The sequence below is a fragment of the Sturnira hondurensis genome, unplaced genomic scaffold (genome assembly GCF_014824575.4).
Source record: "Sturnira hondurensis isolate 20B ecotype Veracruz unplaced genomic scaffold, ASM1482457v3 Scaffold0006413, whole genome shotgun sequence".
NCBI classification, from domain to species: Eukaryota; Metazoa; Chordata; class Mammalia; order Chiroptera; family Phyllostomidae; genus Sturnira; species Sturnira hondurensis.
In genome coordinates, this window is record NW_028079044.1 from 13,191,685 (window position 1) to 13,214,595 (window position 22,911).

General features: G+C 35.4%; 1 protein-coding gene across 2 annotated transcripts in view; it reads right to left on the reverse strand.

Moving 5' to 3' along the window:
- Positions 1 to 1,077: 1,077 nt before the first annotated feature.
- PELI1 (pellino E3 ubiquitin protein ligase 1) overlaps positions 1,078 to 22,911 on the reverse strand; it is a 52,383-nt gene continuing 30,549 nt past the window's right edge. The window contains exons 1-7 of one of the 2 annotated variants that reach the window (XM_037048034.1): positions 22,602 to 22,706; positions 10,545 to 10,684; positions 8,870 to 8,999; positions 5,641 to 5,742; positions 2,830 to 3,027; positions 2,544 to 2,732; positions 1,078 to 1,873 (exon numbers count right to left, since the gene is read on the reverse strand). In XM_037048034.1, coding sequence (XP_036903929.1) covers positions 1,307 to 1,873; positions 2,544 to 2,732; positions 2,830 to 3,027; positions 5,641 to 5,742; positions 8,870 to 8,999; positions 10,545 to 10,615 — 1,257 coding nt within the window. In that variant the 5' untranslated portion in view covers positions 10,616 to 10,684; positions 22,602 to 22,706 and the 3' untranslated portion in view covers positions 1,078 to 1,306. Of the gene's footprint in view, positions 1,874 to 2,543; positions 2,733 to 2,829; positions 3,028 to 5,640; positions 5,743 to 8,869; positions 9,000 to 10,544; positions 10,685 to 22,601; positions 22,707 to 22,911 lie in introns of those variants that run through there. The other variant, XM_037048032.1, reaches the window with a different exon arrangement.

The window sequence follows — 22,911 nt, forward strand, 5'->3', positions numbered from 1 at the left end:
GAAGGGAGCAGGAAGAGAAGGGGAGAAGAAACTTTTCTTGCTTCTGAGAGCAAAGGATTTATTGGAATTAGAGAATGAACAGACCATGCAAATACGTTCCTCCAACTCTGCTGTCAACAGTGTGCATCTGCTAACCATACATTTCCTGGAGCCACACTGGCAACTCTCCTTAGTATTCAAGCCCAAAGTTAGGGCTGGTCTGTTAGGTTAAAAAAAGGGGGGGCATACACTGTCATTCAACCCCTTGTATCTCTCTAGACTTCTTGATATCTGGATAAGGCCAAAAAACAGAATAATTAATTAATTAAGCATTTAATTTTCTAAAAGCAAATCAAGCCCACTCTCCTTTCTTGTTAATTTATGCTTTTTCTCATGAGAATGATTTTTTTTCTAGAAACTGCTTTTTCTCATGAGAATGATTTTTTTCTAGAAACAGTGAACAGATGAACCACAGTTTATATCTAAAAAATAAACTTGCCAAATGTTGCTGATACTAAAAACAGATTAGTTATCACGGGAGAAAAATAGATAATCTAGATTAAATTGCATATTCAAAGGAGCATATAAAATGTTTCTTAGCATTAAATTTTTGTTATAGTACTACACTTAAGAGAAACATTAAGGAAAAAATGTTTTCTGATTACTTTCAATGTAGTTAAAAACAAACACTTCTTACATAATGGTAATTAAAATGAATTTGGTTTTATAAAATATTCTAATTTACCAAATTCCATATTTAGATGGGGTGGGGAAAGAGGCTCTCTTAACCTTCTTCCTAACTTTGCAAATCCTTGAGCTATGCTCACTAACCTACCATTCACACCAAGAGTGTGACACCATCGTTACTATGCTACTCGATCAAGAACACTCTAAGATATTTTCTATAATAAAGATAAATAGAAAAAAAGTTAATATACATGTTGCTGTATTTTACAATATTTGCAACAAACTGTAAACTAACGTAGTTTGAACCAACAGTACCCTCAGTTATACAAAACGATTTTCAACACTGAGGATGGGTGATTCAAAAACACTAAAATGAAGGCATAAAATTAGACTGTCTTTTTTCTCCTCAAAATAGATTTAAAAAACTCAGAATTCAGAACTCTGGTACTTTGAGAAATTCCTTTGCTTGGGTTTCCCAGATTTTTGCTCAAAAATTACTCTTTATTATAAATGTTTAAAAAACTTCTTCATCTTAATGCAAATGATCAGATTAGAGAAACCAAGACATGGACAACAGGTTGAAAAACCCAACTCACTTAGCTTATAAATTTATAATTCAGTCCAAGAGGACAACTGTCTGTTAGTCTAGAGGTCCTTGGAAAATAAGTCTGATGTAGCCTTGTTCACCAGCCAACTGATGTGCACAAAAGGGACAGGCTGCATGAAAAGTGTGAGTACCATGAGGAAGCGGGATCTGGGACCAATAGGCAGTTGTCTTTTCTGAACACACATGCCCACATGGGCTAAATGCATGGGTTGGAGGGCCGGCGTCCACATAGAATCCAGCTTCACATCCAAGCCACAGAGGGACATAGGGCCCAACAGACCTACACATAGGACATTCACGATCTTTTCCATCACGTTCTTCTTTGTTTCCCCAGTTATGATAGCCATGGACATGGCCGCAGTTTAGATATACCCATGGTTGTTTTTCATCAACAACATCTTTCCTCTTCATACTAGGAAATGCTAGTGTGTTGAACCCTACAGGGCATTGAGGTCGTGCTGCATTGATTTCCTGTCTTAAAGCTTCTAAATGCTTCACTGTAGGAGTGTGGGAAAGGCCTTCTGCAGTACGCCACAGCAATGTTGCACCACAGAGATCAATTAATGAGCCATCTTGTAACTGATTGGTTTCCATTTCCACCTAGAAGAAATAAGATCAAAAAACACATTCATAGCTGTCTTGGATTTTTAACGTAAGATTGTTGTCTCACATGTTCCTTATACAGAACCAACATTTTCTGCAACTGTTACTAAATATTTTAAAAACTTGAATGATAGTCATAAAAATACAAGTCTGAAAATCAAGGATAAAATATTAAGCAGTAACATTATTTCTTTTCAGCCTTATTGTTAAGATAATTTATGATTCAAACGAAAGGGATAGACTGCATATAAAGTATGAGCACCATGAGGAAGCAATATCTGGGACCAATAGGGAATTGTCTCTTCTGAACACATTATGTCCACGTGTGCTTATTTTCCAAGGTTAATCAGTAGGTCTAATATTTCCAATAAATATCACGATCAAAGATAATATGGATATAAGTAGAAAATACAAAGTGCTATTTAATTTAGGAAAGCTTAGGTTTTAAAATATATGAACATAATATGAAAAAATAAATTTTTAGTGTCCAAATTAAAACATGAAAATATCATATAGTATAGTATTTAGTAGTCAGTGTTTGATAATCAGACTTAGTACTATGTATCAACAAGAGACTTAAGAGTTTTGGGGAATATGTAATGTACTCAGTCCAACTCACCCAATGTGTTTACTGTAGCTATATAAGAAGCTACATCTCAGTACTTACCATTTTCCCTCTCTGCTGAGCTGATCTGGTTTCACGCAGGCTGAACACATTTCCACACACCGATATTTCTCTCCATATTCCAGGCTTGGAGTCTTCTGTGAACCCATTACGTGGATGCATAACTAGAACGCCATTAGTGGTTAAGCCATCCATTTGTCCATCTGATGTCTTCCATTTGGCAGCCTTCTCCTAGTTGAAGTAAGAAGAGTGAGCTTCCATTTATTTGTAATTTAGAAATAAAAGTGATTATTAAAATAATGCATCGTTTAGGAAAACAGCTCTTTACCCCAAGAAAGATGTTTTTTGATGAGTCAAATCCTGCAGCATATATCCGTGCTGTAAATGGGGGATTGCGTTCACAGATGATTCTACAGGCAAATCTTGAGATAGTACTTTGCACTGACTGTGTATCAGAATTATTTTGACTTCCAGGAACTGTGTCAGTTACTACAAAATCAATGGGACTTTCAGTCGACCGACCAATCTAAGGGAAAAAGAAATGTCTATAAACCTGTTCAAAGGAACACAGTGGAAAATCCTTTCAACAAAGGCACAATAAGGTGCAATCATTAAGCCTCTGAAATTTCTAGAGCTTAAACTTATCATAGTTAACTCTGAGAGCATCTATACCCTTGAAAACTAATCTGTCAGACTTGCTCTGATGTAATAATCACTTAGAGCATAGAATTAAGTGGAATTTACAATCCTGAATATATGAAACCCTCAGGGAATAAAGAGGTCAAGACGGGTGAAATTTGTAGATGGCTGCCAATGGAAATATGTCTACCATGTATTACTCTCTGCCTTCTTTAACAGAATACAGTTAACATATAAGTAAATCTTTTTTGATGACTCCAGGATATTACACAATGAATACCATTTATATTCAGCTGAAGTACACTGATGTCTTCAGGTGCTATAAAGGCATATAAGAACACCGATCCTTATGTTAAAGGCTTATACAGTCTTGCTTTGAGGTCTTATGTATACTTCATAGATAATTTTTTTTTGTCTCTGTCAGGTTGTCAGGTATGATTTCTTGCTGCTGGGCACACTTGTCTCTAGCAGCATATCCCTCCTTTACCAGCTACTCTTACTCTGGTATGGGTTGAGAAATCAAATACCATAACCAAACTTCAAAGAGTAGCATTTCAAAAGGTTACTGATAAGAGCCTAAGGGGTTCTCCAGCAAGCACAGAAAAGAAATTTCAGTGCTTGGCCTACCTCACATTTACTTTATATGCCTAGATGTTTTTTTTTATTTTTTCCTTGTTCTTGGCCATATTTCAGAGATAAGAGTTCTGGCGGTGAAGTGTCAGAGAATTAAAAACAACTTCAGAATATTAGCTAACAAATAAATTAATTTCATTTTGAAAAAAGAAAGTTAAAAAGGAGAAAAGGAAATCAGTGCAATGGATGACAAAACCGACAAGTGTCACAGGGTTTTAAAAGTAAACCTTTAAAAACAATCAGTCCATGTATTTGTTATAAAGTAATATAAAACTGAATAATGTGGGTACTGACAGAAAATACTGACTCTACAAAGATGATTTTTAAAAGTCATTCTTTGCATGGCTGAGCCTCAGGAATTCCTCATATCATGATACTTTTGGATAAAACTCTTCAGTGCTTTTGTCCTACCGTCAAGTATAAAGTCTTTATTTAGTTTGGAGTTTTAAGGGAAAATTGGTTGGTTAACAAATTTAAGATTGAATGTACCTTTTCCTTATTTCAAAGATAAATGATATCCAAAGGAAATAATCTCAGACCTTTGAAATAGTTCCAAAAATAAAAAAAGCTCTTTTAGAGCCAAAAGATGCAGACCAAGGACTGGATAGAGAAGTGATATTCAGAATCAAGACATTCAGAAGCAGCATTTATTTGGGAAGAGAGATTGTTCCAGAAGATCTGGTATTTGATTTGGGACTTGGAGAAGATTTGAGACATCAAAGCAATACTGGTAATGACAGGTAAGAAGGAAGAACTCTTAAGTACCTATGAAGAGAAAACCTACATGACTGTGCTCGGATGCAAATTATCAATGTGTTAAACTTTAGTAATTCCACCTCTTTCTGCTATTAGTTTTAAAAATACAGATCTTCTCTCATGTCATTCTCTCCCACCCTCACGAAAAACTTCAGTGGTTCCCTACAACCTAACTAAACCTACCAGTTTCTTATTTCTGATAATTAGAAACTGATGCCACAATTTGCCTCCTATCTACCAATCCAGCCTAATTTCCTGTTATTTCTGTTCACACAAAAGTATGTTCTGGCTGCAAGTAGCTTTCACATTCATTTAATCTTGTAAAATGAAGAGAACATTAAAAAGTCACTGGGGCAATAATTGTAAAAACAACATTATTAGGTGCTTCAGTTTTTTTAAATCAGAGAACCCCAGGTCTTCACAAATCCCAATATTAAGGGAGAAGATACTATGAATTCTGTTTATACATCTTTAAGTTTGGCTGTTCTATAAACTATCAGTTTATATAAACATTGTTTTATGCCATGGATTGGTATAAGAGAATGAAGGGGGAAAAAACACCTTTTATTGACCAAATATGTGCTGAGAAACAAGTTTGACTTCACATATGTTAGACACAGAACTGCCTGTACTTTCTGTTGTCTACAGAGGAAAATGGGAAAGTGGTGGCAAAAAAAGGTGATATGTGTGTGCAGAGTATTTCCTGGTTCCTTTTTTTTGATAACAATAGCTAACAGAGTTACTATTGTATCTAGGTTATTATTACCTAAGTGTTTACCATCTACCTGGCATACTCGGAGCACTTTACATGTACTAAACCATTATAAGCCTCCTAACAGTCACATGAGGGGGGTTTTATTAACTGTATACTTTAGAGGAGGAAACTGAGGCATACAAGTGGCTAAGTAATGCTTAAAGGAGTTCTGATTTCAGAGACCATCTCTTAACCAAGCTATACTACCTTCTATATATGTGGTTTAGAAAACAATATGTATTTAATAAAATATATGAAAATACAATAATCTTTAATCTGAACAGAGCAAAAGTCACTGAAAATAGGTTTTAACTTTTTTTGTTTTTTTACAAAAAAAAATTCCACATATTATAATACCTGAAACATATCAGTGTTGCTGTCATGAGTATATTCAACCACCACTGTCTGGGCCCGAGATAAGGTATATGATATGCTATGCTGGTCCTTGTTGCTTATTGCCTAAGAGAGAAAAGATTAATAGCAAAAACTAGTTGGCAGGTCAATCAAACCAGATTTAAAAAAAAGGTAATCTATCATATATATGACATATTCCCCCAGACCCTGAAATTTAGGTTAAAGATTAGTAAGTCTTGCATAACCTCAGCTGTGACAGCAGTTTCTCAAGATGAGTGGGGTGTAGAAAAATACTCTGCAGTAGTTACAGAGTAAGAACATATTTTCATTGTATAAAAACAGTAACATTTGGGGCTGCCTTGTAAGTATTTAATTATAAAGTCATCAAAAGCAATCCCATGTAGAATTTGAAAACAGTACTCAGTACTACTCTGGTAAGAAGAAAATACAAAATCTTGTAAAATAAGAGGAATCTTATTTATAAAGTAACTCAAAGAGTTATAAAGTTAACCAATAAGCAGAGTTAACTGGTTTTCTAACTATTCTGTGACTACAGATGACAAATATTTGCCACATGCTGGGCTAGATACAGAAAAATTCATAGAATGATTACACATTACCAAAGGAAATGGATATAATGCTTACGACTATACTTCTGACTTGTACCAAACTAAAAACATTGCTGAAAAGAACTTTTCAGAGTTGTTTTCAGGCATTTTCTCTCTCTATATATATATGAGTTGAAGATAATACCAGAGGGGGGAAAACCCAAACAAAGGAAGTGGAAACAGGTTGCGTAAAAGGAAAACATACAAGACACAAAACAATGATTACACACAGGAAGGCTAAATGAAAAAAAAAAGTAAAGTTCTTACTTAGAGCTCTGGCATTTTAAAATTTTACTTGGTCTGATTTTATAGCCAATCTATAACAAATAAAGCCTTAAAATAGTGGCTTTAAGATGAGATAAGACTGTGAAATTTTCATATACTATACCAAGAGAATAAATACACTTGGGCATTAACTACACAGCTCTATCAAAATTCAATGTCACTTTTGCTTCTGATCTTTTAAAAGAAATTAAGCTCTACAGGTACAATCAATACTGTTTGCATGTTCCTCCCTACTCCCCTTTCTTCAGAGGCATCCAACCTCGAGAACAGCACAGATCATTCCTACACATGTTCTTTTTCACTGTGCACTTATGTATTCATAAATGTTTTTTAAATATTTTATTTATTTATCTTTAGAGGGAAAGGGAAGGAGAGAAATATCAATGTATGGTTGCCTCTTGTGAGTCCCCTGCTGGGAACTGGCCCGCAACCCAGGCATGTGCCCTGACTGGGAATTGAACCGCGATTGTGTGATTCTCGGGCCTGTGCTCAATCCACTGAGCTACACCAGCCAGGGCTGTATTCATAAATGTTGTATAATTGTTTTACAGGTTTTAAAATATACAAATTATTTTAATTCAGCATTAAGGAACTGACTTTTAAACCAAATAACTGCTCAGTATTTTGGAAGTTAATTTTTAATGGCTAAAGAGCTTTAAAAACAGGCATTTTTGTGTACTTTGAGATTGTAAACCCTGTTTTTTTGTTTTTGTTTTTAGCTATTAAACCTACTTTTGGATTCACAGCAAGAACGGTGTCAAGTTAACTTCTCACTGGACTGCAAGGTAGGGTTTAACCATTCACCCCAGACAACTGCCAGACTAAACAGTTTTCTTCATGATCTCATACTACATTCCTCCAAAATGGAAAAAGAGGCAGTCTTTGATCCCTAAAATTCTTGTTGTCCAGTGAAGATGAAAAAAAGCTAACAGTGAAAACATTACAGGTGTGAAAGTAAAAATGCAAAGAAAAGAACAGAATATTACAGAGGCAGGGATTAGAAATATTTTCCCAATGATGATGGCTCTCAACTAGAGGGCATATTAGCTGTGTGAGGGGCATCTGGAAATATGCAGGTGCATTTTTTGGCTGCCACAATGATTTGAGGGCTTACTAGGCACTGTCCTGCAACAGGTGAGACAACCCTGCACAAAGAGTAACTGGCACACCCAAGTTGCCAAAGCACTTCTGTGGGGAAATACTGGAAAGAGGCCCCTCAGATTAGATCAATAAGCCGTTCACTTCCACTACCTACTTAGCTCATCCATTCTCTTCAAAGGAGCAAAAAAAAAAAAAGAAAGAAACTGTCCCTTTCCTATATTCACTGGCTCTCAAACAGTAATAGATGATGATGCCTGGTGAAGGCATGAGGACTCTATTTTAGACATCACATTGAATATAAAAACAAGCCCAAAACCCAATTAACTTTGGGGACTGAAACTACAACTGAAACTACAAGGAATCATTTACTAATTTCTCTGTCTCTTATTATTTAACTTACAAAGATATACTCAGATGGTATAATATTAATGTGTATCCTGGGGTTGCTTAGCTAAAGATAACATGTACTTCCATAAGCCAAGGAACTCCAATGGGAAATACAGGAATTCACAGGAAATATGATGATCTAAAATTCCCTCTAATTGTCTATCAATCTAAGAAAAGTCCAAGTGTCTTGAAATGGTGGCCTGGGTTCTAGAGACTTTTGGTAGGGACAGAAAAAGGGACTAAAAGCACCAGACAAGGAGACTGAGAAGTTATACTGTAGATACAGTTGAGTATTTGCTTTTTCATAGCTTTGATTCAACTTAATAATTATGGAGGTCTACTTTTTTCAAGGCATTATGCTAAAAGTTATAAGGATCATAAAATAAAATAAAGAGCATCCATAGAATCTTTGAGAAAGACCCTTAGTTAAAAAAATTACCACACCTAAGCATGCTTGTAGTACCTGAATATAATTCTTACACACCATACTCCTTGCCAAGCCTAGTTAAGGGCCCTCAAGTGCAGGAACACGTAATTCTCAGGGCAGGCAGCTGTACAATTCTAAATACTAGAAAAAGCCCCAGATCCACCCCCACTTTTTTTAATAAGAGAATGTTTCCTTCTAATTTCCATCCACAGATCCTGGTTTGTCATTGAAAAAAGTCCAAAGCTCTTCCATATGGCAGCCCTTCAAATATCACATCTCCAAAGTGTCTTTCTTCACCCACCCAACACAAAAGGAAACTTCTGGTATCAAATGTGAAGGGGAAAATGCAAGAGAACATGAACAACATGCACAAGTCTTTCAATTTCTACAAGTTAATTTACAGGGTTTTTTTTTTTTTTTTTACCTTTGCAGCCTGAGGAGTACAAGCAATATGCACAGTGCTGGGCTTCACCCCATTTGCCTTAGGTCTTTTAAATAAAGCAAACCTACTTTTCCTTCTTCCTCTATCACCGTTTGGGAGAGACCCATTATACCTGATTGGGGGGAAAAAAAGGTTTAGGTGATCTCTCATAAGAACTACACAATTCTAACAGATGTGTTACTTTGCCTTATGGGATCAATTCCAATTAATTATCTATTACCACATTCTAAGTATCTAAATTCTTTTTAGCAATTGCTGATCCCCAGATGCCCGAGTATAAAACAAAATGAGATTCTGTCTGGCCACATTCTAAGTGACAGAGAAGTACCTTTTGGATTATACATATAAAGCTAGAATTTGGATCCTGGTGTTTGTCATGCATTGTTTCATTCTTTACTTTGAGTTGGCTGTATTTTTCTTCCCTCTTAAGATAATCAAGAGCTGATTAGTGTGGCATATCTGACTCCTTATGACTCATTCTATTTTTTCTTAAAGGTCAATGTTTGTATGTGCTAATCTAATCTTTAAAAGTACAATAGAAATTTTAAAAAATAGAATCTCCTTTAATTTTTAACCAAACACTTTAAATAGCCAAACTTTTGAAATGAGGAATTTTAGACTTTTTTGTTAGGTCTCAACCACCCAAGTGTAAACATACACATTCACATTATGTTGGCAAAACCTGTCCAACTGAAATGTCTGCTAAATAGCTATTAAATATACTTTTGTTGTTTAGAAGTTATGACTTTCTCCATGATAACATTATAAGGACTGAACTTCTAGGAGAAAAGTTCCAAACAAAACACCTGGGTCCTTGCTATGTAGTAGGCACTCTTGGGTTCCACCCCATACATCACCATACTTAATCCATTCCCGTAAAAAACTCTCGGGATTGGCATCACTCTCTGCTCTTACAGATTAGGAATTAAGTTATTCCTCAGAGGAATGAAGTTCCTCACAGACTCAGAGGAATTAAGATGTTTTCCAAAGGTCACACATGTGACACTGGCAAAGCAGATCCAGGTGCTGTCATGCTTTTTTTTTTCATTCTTTACTGCTTTATTACGACACGGGCAGTAGTTTCATTATAATCTTGCCTCATTCACTGTTTCCCCCTTGCATCCTGAAGTCATGGTTAATCTGGGAGGAAATGAGGCAGGAAATAGGGACAGTTTTGAGGCTGGAGGAGAATGTGAATGTAAAATGGCCTACTTTAGTGGCCAACAAGGAAGAGAAGGGAGTTTACTCAAAGAGTGCCATATATAACAATTATATTGACCACCCTTCACAAAAAATAAAGTCACCCAAGGCAAATTTTCTAAAACAAGAAATAGTGAAGACAAAATAATTATGCAGCTCTAGACAATACATTTTCATTTCATCTTCAAGAAGCTTTGTCCTATCTAGGGGTGGGGGTGAGGCAAAATTTATGCAGTACTTGAGCACTTATAAGTGATGGCATAAAAATGAGAATTAAGAGTTTCCTTACTTGGTAATATTACCCTGTATCTTTAAATCCTTTCTGTAAATAGGTAAGATATAAATTCTAAAGCAACAACAACAACACCCAAAACAAAACAAAAAACCAACTTTTAACCTAGATAATAAAGTTACTATATAATATTCAATTTTATGTCATCAGGTGAAGAAACCTTACCCTAAGACAATGAGTTCACCATATTTTACTGGTGCTTTGGATGGATGATTTTCTTGATCAGGAGAAAACATGAGCTTGGCTGTTTTTCTCAAATTTTTGTTCACTGGTCAGGAGCCTTGGGACACCTTTTGCATTATTTCCTAGAGGGAAAAAGTTTTCATTAATAATGTGAACAATAAATTTCAATTTAAATAAAGATATTTTCTAGTCTGTCTGGTGCAAAAATATTATGCAAATTATCACATAATATAAAATATGAAACATTTCCCCCAGTAATGGCTATGTATTTGATTCAGCTGTTTAAATAAATTAAAATGTAAATTTGGGGAGTTCTACTTCCAGGAAGATGGAATAGATTTATTTTTCCCTATTATTTCCACTAAGTATAACTAAAAACCCTGGACATTAAATATAAAGCATAGGAAGACTCTGAAAAGTAGAGAGAAGGGCAACCAGCTAGGAAACTCAGGAGCCAAGGAATAACACAATGATAAGTTTTCTTTTTGCCCAATACAACAGATTTGGAGTTGAATACAGCAACCTGAAATTCCAACTAGCAGATTAAAAAAAACAAAGCCCAACAAAAGCCTAGTCTCTCTAGTCAAAGGAACAAGAAAGGAGCAGACTTAGACTGAAAACTTTTTACAATAACTGACCCACTGCAGTCAAACACCACAGAAAACACTGTGGCCCTACCTCTATCCTGAGCTGCAAGAGCTGTGTGGGCAGCCTAGACTTTGACCTCATGAGGTCTAATGAGAAGGCCCAACCTCCCAACCATGGTAGTGTCAGGGTAGGCCAAATAGGGAGCTAGGACTTCCACCCTGCTGGTTGATAACATGCCCCCTCTTTACCCTAGCAGTGCCAGGGAAGATCACATGGAGAGCCTGGACTTCTAGCCCTACCCACAGTAGTTAAAAGGATGGATCATCTTCCCTGGGGGCAGGGGGGTGTCAATGGAGGCTGAGTAGGGAATCTGAACTTCTACATCCAGCTGGCTGTAAAAAGGAGGCATCTCCTATTCCCCTGCCAAAGTAGTGTCATGTAAAGTCAGTGGAAACAGAAGGTGTAGTTAATATCTTCAGTCTCAGAACATAATACAAAAATACCCAGGTTTCAACAGAAAATCATTCATGATATAAAGATTTAAAACCAGAGTCTCATGGACCTGTGGGACCACAACAAAAGATCTATATTTGTACCACTAGAACCCAGAAAGGCGAAAAAGAATCAAGATGAAAAAGTACTGAAAGAAATGATGGCTGAAAACTTACCAACTTTGGAAAGAGAAACAAAACCACAGATTCAAGAAGCTGAACAAACCTTACACAGAATAAATCTGAAGAAATCCATGACAAGACACATAATTAAACTTAAAACCAAAGGCAAAGAAAATATCTTGAAAGAAGACACAGAGAAACTACACCTTACCTATAGGGGAAAAGCAATCAGAATGACAGTGTATTTCTCACCAAAAACTATACAAGTCAAAAAAACCCCAAAAACTGACATATAATTTTCAGGCACTGAAAGAAAAGAACTGTCGACCCAGAATCCTACGGTCAACAAAAATGGAAGAGAAATCAAGACATTCTCAGATGAGGGAGAATTAAGAGAATTTGTCACTAGCAGATCCACTCTGGATACATTTATATATATGTAAATATATATATATATTGCACTCCTGGGCATTTATCCCAGAGAAATGAAGGCTTCTGTACACAAAGTGTAGAGCAGCTTTATTCCTATTACGTGGACTAGTTCTCAGAAATAAAAAGGAACAAATTACTGTTAGATGAAACAACATGGATGAAATCTCTATATAGAATTATGCTGAGTAAAAAAGCTAACAACCTTCAAAGGTAACGTTCTTGAAATGACAAAAATTATACAAATGAAAAACAGATGACTGGATGCCAGGAGTTAAGGAGGGGGCAAGAATAGAAGCTAAGTAGGTGTGGCTACAAGGGGCAATAGGAAGGATTTAAGCGGTGAAGGAAGTGTTCTGTGTCTTTAACAATATCCATATTGTGATTGGGATATATTACTGAATATTAAGTTTTATAAGATATTATACCATTGGAGTAAACCGGGTAAAGGACACAGAGAATGTGTATTTATTCCAACTGCATGTGAATCTACAATCATCTCAAAGTAAAAGTTTAATTAAGCCCTGGCTGGGTGGCTCAGTTGGCTGGAGCGTCATTCAAACACCAAAAGGTTGCTAGAGTCCCAGCTGGGGCAATACCTAGGTTTCAAGTTCAATCCGTGGCTGGGGTAAGAATGAGCGGCAGTGGATCCATGTTTCTCTTTCATATCAATGCGTCTCTCCCCCACCACCCTAATTCCTCTCTCTCTAAAATCAATTTAAAAAAATATATCCTCACTGAGGATTAAAAAAAACAAAAGTTCAATTACAAAAATATTAATTTGACATAAATATAAAAAACAAAAGCCTGACACTTCTGATAAGTGATTTTTCAGAAAAATCACTATAATAAATAATCACCACAATACTCTCAGGTCCATTTCATTGGGATTAGGTATTTCCTATGTCTGTTTCTCTCCCCAGTCTTCCTATTATTAAGGCTTGTTACACAACTCTTACACTAACCCATAAAAGTGTCCTGGTTTTATAATTCCACCAAAGGATTTCATAGGAAACTTATGAATAAAAAATACCTACTTGTTTTTTCTTCTGTACAGTAAAATATGGCCTATATATAAGTACACTTTCAGAGAGAAAGAAACACAGTCTTTGCAGCCCAATGATTAAGAACAAGCAAAGAAGAAGACTTAGCCAGTTTGACCCTTTATTTCCTTTTAACTGACATAAACATTCAGATTAGCAATTCAGACAGCATACTAACTTTTATTGTTATTAAGTTAAAACATGCTTACTAAATTAATTTTAAAGTAAAACACATTTAAGTATTATTTTAAGAAACACTCCATTCACTCAAATACACTATAAAATCCCCTTATCTTCCTAAATAAATCTCAAGAATTAATTAGTCAAATTTTAAATTAAATTTTAACAACACTGCTTAGTCTACACATTTGGATTTCTATTTAGAATTTAGGAAGCGATGCTTTTCCATTTTTAGTTGCAAATAATTTCCTTTAAAAAAGCTTCTTTAAAGTACATTTGAATAGTATAAATAGTATCACACAGATAAGGCAAAAAATCTGAAAGTGATATGTGAATGCTCATAGTTGGATGATATTAGTATACTGTATGGCTAGCAAGTATCAGCTCATGTTCTAGTTTGAGCTCTCTATGAACAAAGCAGTATGTTTCCTCATCTCTAAAAATTAAGGGACTAAAGTGGGCTGAAGAGAATTTTGGAGCTGGAAATATATGACACTATAATGGTCCTAAAATAAGAATTTATAAGTAACGTGCACATAGTACAATAATTTAGTCCTTACCTTTATAGAAAAAAGAAAAAGAAACAATTTTTACCTTAGCCAAGGAATTGGATTAGGGCTGGCATATTCCCACTATTCTACACTTTCTAGAGCCCTTGGCCAAATTAGCCAAAAAAACCCAATGTATTTCTAATTATACTCATTCTGCTTGGGCTCTGATCTTGGGATATTTTATCGGTGATACCAAAGTTTCAATCACAGGAACACACTCAAACTTGGGTTCTATTTCTGTATCTAATAATTGAAAACCTGCAGTATAGGGATGCCAAACTCATTTTCATTGGGAGGCCACCACAGCCCTGCTGTTGCCTTCAAAGGGCGTAATGTAGACATTAATGTAGACATTTGTTACAATTTGTTGCCTTCAACAGGCATAATGTAATTTTAGGACTGTATAAATGTAACTACTCTATAACAGTTATGAGAGAGCTCGGCACTGCCACTGGGTAGAAACAAGGTAGAGGGCTGGATTAGGCCTGAGGGCCTTGTGTTTGCCACCTGTGCTATAGTAAAACACTTGGATAACATTGGTTATAATAACCAATTGGTTAAAATAATCCAATTTAAAGTTTTCTTAAATTTAAAATGGCATATAATCAATTTACATATAACTGGCATCTTAAACTATGAATAAAATGTGCCATGACAGCTTTTTCTCCTTAAACCTTTCAGACAAGATCGGGCGCTTTCAGGGTGGTATGGCCGAAGACTTCTCCTTGAACCTTTCATTGCAGTTCTAATACATGTTGGCAGGTGACTGTTATAAATCACGATTCCAGTTGTTGTAATCTCTGTATTTTGAAGAAAGATTAATGCTCCTCACAATACTGTAGAATCTTAGCAGCTACACTGCTGTAACACTTTCTTTATATATTCTCTGTTTTAAAATCTGGATAAGATATTGAATTCTTCAACATCAATTTCTGAAGACATATACTTGATGACTTGAAATGATTACATACATCAATCAAGTTCATTCTAATGCCTCAATTACTGGGCCCAGTGGTTGGTATGCAATTAAGTTAGTTGGTCAGACTCATCCCCCTACCCCCACGATATTCAGTTCTATCTCAAAGTGATGTAGCACAAAGAACATGAAATAGCACCATTAATTCTACCTGAAACTAGGGAAAAATATTAGAGAAAAATCTTCCTAAGATAATAAGGCTGTTTTCTACATAAATATCAGTAACTTTGAACCTGAACTTGATCCTTGAAAATTAATCACATTGCTCTATCAGCAGGAATCTTCCCAAGTTAAAAATATTTTTTAAACAAGTATATTCTGGAATGGCATTACTTTCGGTGTGTGGTGGAAAAACATGAAAAGTTAGCTATAAAATACGTATTAATTTGAAAGTCTTATCATTTTGACCGATACAACATTCTGACCAATTTGTTCTTCAAAGGCCAGTGGTTTCACCTAAAGAAGGAAAACTGGAAAGTCAATCTTTGCTCAAACTGCTCTCTCAACATAACATATTTTTTCTTTTATTATTTACATTGCAGGCAGCCTTTTGCTTACCTACTAAACACAAAATTCCTGCCCTGAAAAAAATAAAAAGAAGCAAAACAAATACTAAACAAGGGACAAAACAGACCTTATATAGATATTTCTATTCATCTTTTGAACACTTCTATTTCGGTGGGCAAGTGAGTAGGCTCAAAGAAGTGCTGAGAAAAAAAACTTTAAAATATGAAAATGATATGATGATAAAAATATAATGTGGATTGCATACATTATCTCTGATGAAACAGATTTCCATCTATACTAGAGTTCCTTTGTGGTTGATTTCAAAAGGATGACTAAAACAGAAAAAACTTTTTTGGTATATTTGTGGCAGAGCCATTTTATGAAACCAAGTTAGCTGACGATTGAAAGAAGTTAAATTTATAGCAGTTTCTTATTGATAAGAGTGAAAAATTAATTACCTTCTTCCTTCTTTCACAATTAACAGGATTAATAAGCAGCATCTTTCCACCAAAGGAGAGAAGGGATAGGAGAAACAACAGTGTCAGAAGCAGGAGTATGAAGTTACTACTTTTGTCAGAGTCTTCTAGCTTTCCAAGTACAGCAGTAAAAGAAGCACTGTCCATGTTCCTCTTTCCATGACACAGGGCACTCACTCCCTGGGCAAAAAGGTAGGCAAATGACGTACTAGATAATAAGACTTTCCTACCTAGTTCACAGGGCTTTTGTGATAGTCCATCACCCACTAGAATAACTTATTTTCATCCTGATAGAAAAACAATTAACATCCTCCCCAGGAACAGTATTTGTTCCTATACACCAGAGACCTTTCTCAACCTTGGCACTACTAACATTTCGACATTGTGAGGGGCTGACCTGTGATTACAGAAGGGTCAGCAGTGCCCCTGGCCTTTATACCCACTAGATGCCAGTAGCATCTATAGCTGTGCTAGTCAAAAATGTCTCACCTTCCCACCCTCCACCCTATGAGAAACACCGCTCTAAATCTTGAATTGGGGATGACAATTAGATTTCAGGAGAGTAATTTGCCCTATTTTTGACATAGTGATTGGCACATAGTAAGGCATTTAAAAAATGTTTTCTTACTAACATCATACTGATGTCTTAAAGGGTTTTCACTAACCCTTGTGTTAGTAAAGGCAATGGCTTTAAAGATAGCTATAGTTTCAGTATTTTATTAGAACTGAAAGAGTGGCTGGGAGTGAGAATGGGAGAGCTATCAACACACCTTGATGGTGATTAATTATTAATATTCCTATGAACTTGAATATTTTAATATTGAGACAACCTCTCTCAAGTGACTGAAGGAAAGTACCTACATGACCAATGCTGGGTAGACTGATGTTTAGAGAAACATTAAGCTGTAGAGGCCAGATAAGGACATATCTTCTTGACCCAGAAGACCCATGCCCAGAAAAATTAAAAGCAGGCTTTGGAAAGCAGGGAGGAATTCTTTTAAATCAAAAGGAGTGTAAATCTGAATCAATATTGGATTAAGGTCTATGGTACACTTGCACAGACTGTTAATTAGCAAAGTGCTTTCAAATAAGATTATTTTATTTGGCCCTCACACAACAGCCCTGTGAATTAGGTAGGAAAGTCTTGTTAACTCCATTTTTCTAGATAAGGGAACTCAGTATGTCAGTCAGAAACACCAGTGACTAGTTCAAGGCCAAACAGGCAATATTGGCAGAACTAGAACTAAATCCCCTATACTGATTTAACATGCATTAACTCACTTAGCTCTATCACAACTACATCAAATAAAATTCTCATCCCCATTTTATAAGTGGGAAAATGAAGCTCCTAGAAGTTAATTAGTCTGGGTTTTCTGATACCAATAATCACACCCCAGACAAGGTTTGGTGGGGCTGATTCCTAAAAAAGAATGAGAGACTCTATGATGGGACCATTTAGGAAAGAGACTATAAACAGAAGGTATACCTGTGTAAAATAAACCCTAAACAAGTTATACTCCAGCATAGACTTGTAACAACTATTCAGCTATGACTAGTACTTTTTGAGATTTGAACGTTTGTCACTTCCTCAGTGCCCATTGTATTTGTCAACCCTGTTTCCTGGTAGTGACCAACAAGAAAAGCTTCAGTAAATGAAGGGGACTTTGCATGTTTGTTTAAAAAATGGGGTGGAGAGCCCTGGCTGGTGTGGCCCAGTAGACTGAGCACTGGCCTGCGAACTGGAAGGCTGCCAGCTTGATTCCCTGTCAGGGCATGTTGCCTGGGTTGTGGGCCAGGTCTGCTGGTGGGGGCGCGTGCAAAGCGATGCATGTTTCTCTCATACATCATTGTTTCTCTTCATTTTCCCCTCACTCTGAAAATAAACAATAAAATCTTTTTTTAAAAAAGAAAAATAAAAAATGAGATGTGGAGAAAGGAACCCCAGGGGAAAAGCAGGGTATTACATTAAGTCAAATTCCTGGTACCACCAAGAAGAAAACTGTATTAGAAGTAAGTCCAGATAGCCTAGGAACACAAAGCTTCGTGTATTCCCTGAAAAGTGACAGCCAAGAAGAAACTGCAGAGCGGTTAGTATTCCTGATGGGGGAAGGCGTTTAAATACAACCACACCACCCTACCCCAAAATGATCACTAATTCCCCACATCTAGAAAATGTTATTTTAAAAAACACAACAAAAGACTAAAACATTTTTATTGCACCTACCCATGCTTGCTTGGCCTGCATTCAATTCTTTTAGATTGCCAAAGTTTCTAGAATATACTTCTCAGAAAGCACAAAATTTGGTGGTATTACCTAGTTATTTGGAACAAAAAATATATTCATGGGAAATTTTATCATTTTATAAAGTCAGCATCTGACACTGGCAGTCAGCTCATGCTTTGCTGCCCTTCTTTCATAGTGGCGCTAACACTGGCCTTCTGTCTCTGTGCCAAAAAAAATATTGTTAGGAGCACTTTACATGTATTATCTGATTTGCTCTTCAGAACAACTATATGAGATAGGGACTATTATAACACTCATTTTATAGAAAAGAAACCTATGGTTTCAATCTCCATTTAACACTCTGGAATTGCTGAAAATACACAGGGTTGGGAGGACTAGGACTACTTTGGGAAATTAAACAACAAACAAGAAAATCCCCAACTCTTTTCCTACTAGGGATAAAGCATTAAACAGTGAGAGTTTACATAAATGCTATTGCCCTAATATGGGAATAAACTTCTATAATACTGACTAACCATTTTAATTTTCTCAGTAACTCAGTCATTTAAAGCTGAGTTTAAAATTTCCTTGGATAAAATTTAAACTTGGAAAAATGATTTTACTCATTTTTTCCAAACACTTTAAATCTATACCAACTTATGAAATAATAATAATTTAAAAAACACAACACTGAGTCCATGGTCGTATTTTTCTATTCCAGGAATAAACCATATCAATCTTACGTAGGTTATGGGCTCTTCCCAAAAAAGTATTGTGTAATGATTATTCTGGACAGTTAAATTACCCCCAGAAATAGAATAATCAGGGTTTTCTTTAGTCCTTATAAAACACTGACCAAGTAATGTGGATTTTTTTTAAAAGACAACAATAACCTCAAAGCACCTCCCCAGAGATATTTATTAATTATACAGAGGACAACGGTAACTTCACAGTAGAGTAACCTGGTAGATACCATCTTAACCAACTGACCAAGTTGAACAATCTGTAATGAGACATTTTTGATATCATGCATCCTTTGATTATGATGTACTGAGAACACATCAGTTTTGTGGTACGCTGCCAAAAAAATGCATAACCCCCATCTAATCATGAGAAAACATCAGAACAACCCAAATTGACAAATGTTCTGTACTCATTAATTCTATCAGTACTCATTAAAAGTGCCAAGGTCATGAAGCATAAGAAAAAAACAAAGAAATTCCCAGACTGGAGTAGATTAAGGAGATGCAACAACTACATGGGATCTATAGCACCGTGAATTGGATCCTGGAACAGAGAAAGGACATTAGTGAAAAACTGGTTAAACTGAATATGGTCTACAGTTTAGCCAGCAGTATTGTATCAATGTTTACTTCCTGGTTTTGATAAATATATTCTGGTTAGAAAGATTATTAAACTTTAGAGGGAGCTGACTACAGAACATATATAAACTCAGTTCCTTTTATTTCCCACATTTCCTATAAGGTTAATTATTTGAAAATAAAAAGTAAAAGTAATAATGAAAAACAAAATAGCCCTTTGAATTTAATAAAAGGGATTAAAATATGAATTCAAGATTCAGTTTGCCTCCTTTCAGCCTTCTTACCACCTAAAGGTACAAGATGTCCAAGCTGTACTGATCCTGTCAGTACAGGATCTTCCACGTCTCATGCCCTCTTTCTGATTTGCAAGTGCCCCATCCACAGCCCCTTTGGTTAGGAGAGTATTACTACACAAGTGTGGCCACCCACTGGACTGAACAATATCTAGAGTAATCCACCAACATATTGACCAGAATTTGATAAAACCATGTTTCATTGGTTTTTCTTTAAAAACTAAAAAAACTAAAAAAACTAAAAAAAAAAAAAAAAAAAAGATACAAGGGCAATTTTACTATTGAATGTTATAGGTAGTTTTTTTTATCAGAAAATACTTTGTATACGCAATTATATAACAGCTTCTGAATTAATGCTATACACTGAAATCTTTAACTATCATATTTGAATTTATTTGAGTTCTGTCTACCTAACTACCGGAATTCTGCTCTTAAAAAAGTTTATGAAAGGGAGTACATGGGAGGGACCTGGGAGGAAGAAAAGTGAGGAAGCACCATCCCCAGGTAATTCTGATATTTCATTTTAAAAAGCCAGAAAGCCAAACACTTTCCTAAATTATTCACTAATTATTTCATTGTGATAATGCTTTCCTCAAGCTAGAGGAGATACTTATAAAGGACTAAGTAAAACAACAACTGGACTTAGGGTCAACTCTGAGAACGCTGGCCCTTGTGGGCTACGTACAGGGTCCTTCATGAATTACCAAGCCTATAAAACCAGCTGTATAGGCACATGATTTTTCTCATCCTGTAAAATGGTGACAGTATTTCCCACACCTCATAGAATCTGTCATGAGGACTGAATGAGAACCAAAGCTGCACTGAAATCTGGATGCTGGGCTACCTGCTTGGTTCACTCACTAAATACACAAGTCAAAGACTTCCAGGTCTCTTGCAATTATTCAAACTGTGCAAGTTAAGCCAGTAATTTTCAAGGAACAAATGTAATGTGAAAAAAAATCAAGTGTTTGTTAAATACCTAATATGTGTTTACAAAATTATGGTGATGCTGACCCATCACTTAAGATTTAATTATTTTCTCAGAGATTCACCTTTATTTCTCAGTATCTAAAGAAATCTTTATAATCTGTTCCTTATAGATAACTTAGATACAATGTAAAAAATTCTAGTTTTTCTACTGCTCTAATGTATAACAGGCCTTGAAATATAATCAAAGGTCTTAAAAATCATTACGACTAGTTTCAAGGTTGAATGCTGTACAAATGTCTGATTCTGATTAAGGCAAAAAATGGTGCAGCTAAATCAAATAAGATTTAGTATATGCAGATCCTGCCCTTATAGGAAAGTTAATAGTTTCACAATTCCACTACAAGCTGTCTTTAAAAGGTATGGGAAAAAATGTAGTTGAAAATTCAAATTACAATTGAATCTCCAATACTGCCTCTAAGAGTAAAGTTAGCTACCAACAGAGAATCATTATTAGAAGATAACTATTACTAATCTCACCAACAAACAAAAGTTTTCATCTTATGAGAGTTCTAGTTTTCTCTTTGGTTCATGAAAAGTTCTGCAAGTAGGAGCTCATCTTTCTTTGACCAAATAATAATGTTTTCTCCATAAATTTTTATAACAGTAATTTACAGGCATTGTGAGAGGCTAAGTACATCTATTTTTTTAGCTAAGTGAATATTTCAAATCCACATGGTATTCATATTTAACTCTTCCACTAGGAAAACAGTACATACATACTGCTGGGATATTTCTACAAATTTTCTCTCTACTCTAACTATTATTGTATTTTCACATTACAAATACATCAATAGGTAAATATGATCAATTTAAATTATGATCATAATTTGCAACTCTTCTTGTACTGACTTATAGTAACTGCCATTTTATACATATACAAGAGAGTGAACGTTTCCTCCTCACAGATTAGAAAATGATAAAAAAAGAATACACCACCGGGCAACACGTCAGTATTCTAACAAACAGATTCAGTTTTTCATGAATTTCCTATAGAAAGAAAACATTCTCAATTATGTCTTTCTTTTAATAAAAATAAAATGACTCAGGAAAAAAACTGCTGGGAACTATCATTGTTCATTTTTTAGCAGAAAGAGCACCCCCTCATGTTCCCGTAAATTACCAGATCTAAAATTATTAAATCTCTTCCCAACGTATCAGAGAAAGAAAAAAATATTCAGGTAGGAACATTAGTTAAAATCCTTATAAAGTAATACTCTCAATATCAAAAAATTCTTTACATTTTCCCCTACCTTGTGAAAATGTTTAAACAGTAGACTGAAGTTATCCCAAAGGTCTAGACCTCTTTGAGAGTAACTCAGGAGAAGATTTATGATAAAAACAAAACCCACCAAAAACTCAATTCTGAATAAACTGTCAGCACCAAAATACAATAGCAGCACCATCATTCTCAAATTTAATAACTCAAAAGAAAACAACAGACAACATTAAGTTCCAAAGCATGTATAAAACATATATGCAAATACTGCAGCTTAGATTGGAAAAATATTACAAATGAAGAGTTTTCAGCTCAGCTGACAGGCAATAAACACTCAGTTATTTTTCTTATGCGTTCTTAAATACTGACAGGAGGTGAGAGTCAGTGTAAAGCCTCCCTAAAAATACAAAAGCCTTGGAACTTGAGATTTATTCAGCCTTTTCTCTAAAACGAAAGGAAATGCAATTCATACATTAATACATTTCTAAAGCTGAATGTGAAAAAATGTGAAACAATTAAATATAAGGTATGATCTGATTAATTATGATCCAAATCATTCCTTTTACAAGCTTACCTTTAACCTGAAGTACTGACAAAGCTACACTAAAAATTAAACCAGAGAACACCTACCTCTTTATTCTGTGGCTTATCACAAGCTAGACAAATGACCTTCTCACCACAACATAAAATCCAGATAGTATTTAAAGCATCTCCCAATTACACTTGGAATCACACACTGAATAAGCTGCCTGCTCAGTGTTCTTTCACTTAAGCATCTCATAATGTGTGTGGGTGAGCCTGTGTTATGCAAAATAGGTAAACACTATATAATTCGAGACTCTATTGGCTGAAGTGAGAATTCACTTCTCTCTCACTTCCTCCTTAAGGAAGTCTGTGGCCCAAAAGGGAAGAAACGGAAGTGAGCAGGAAGCACAGAACA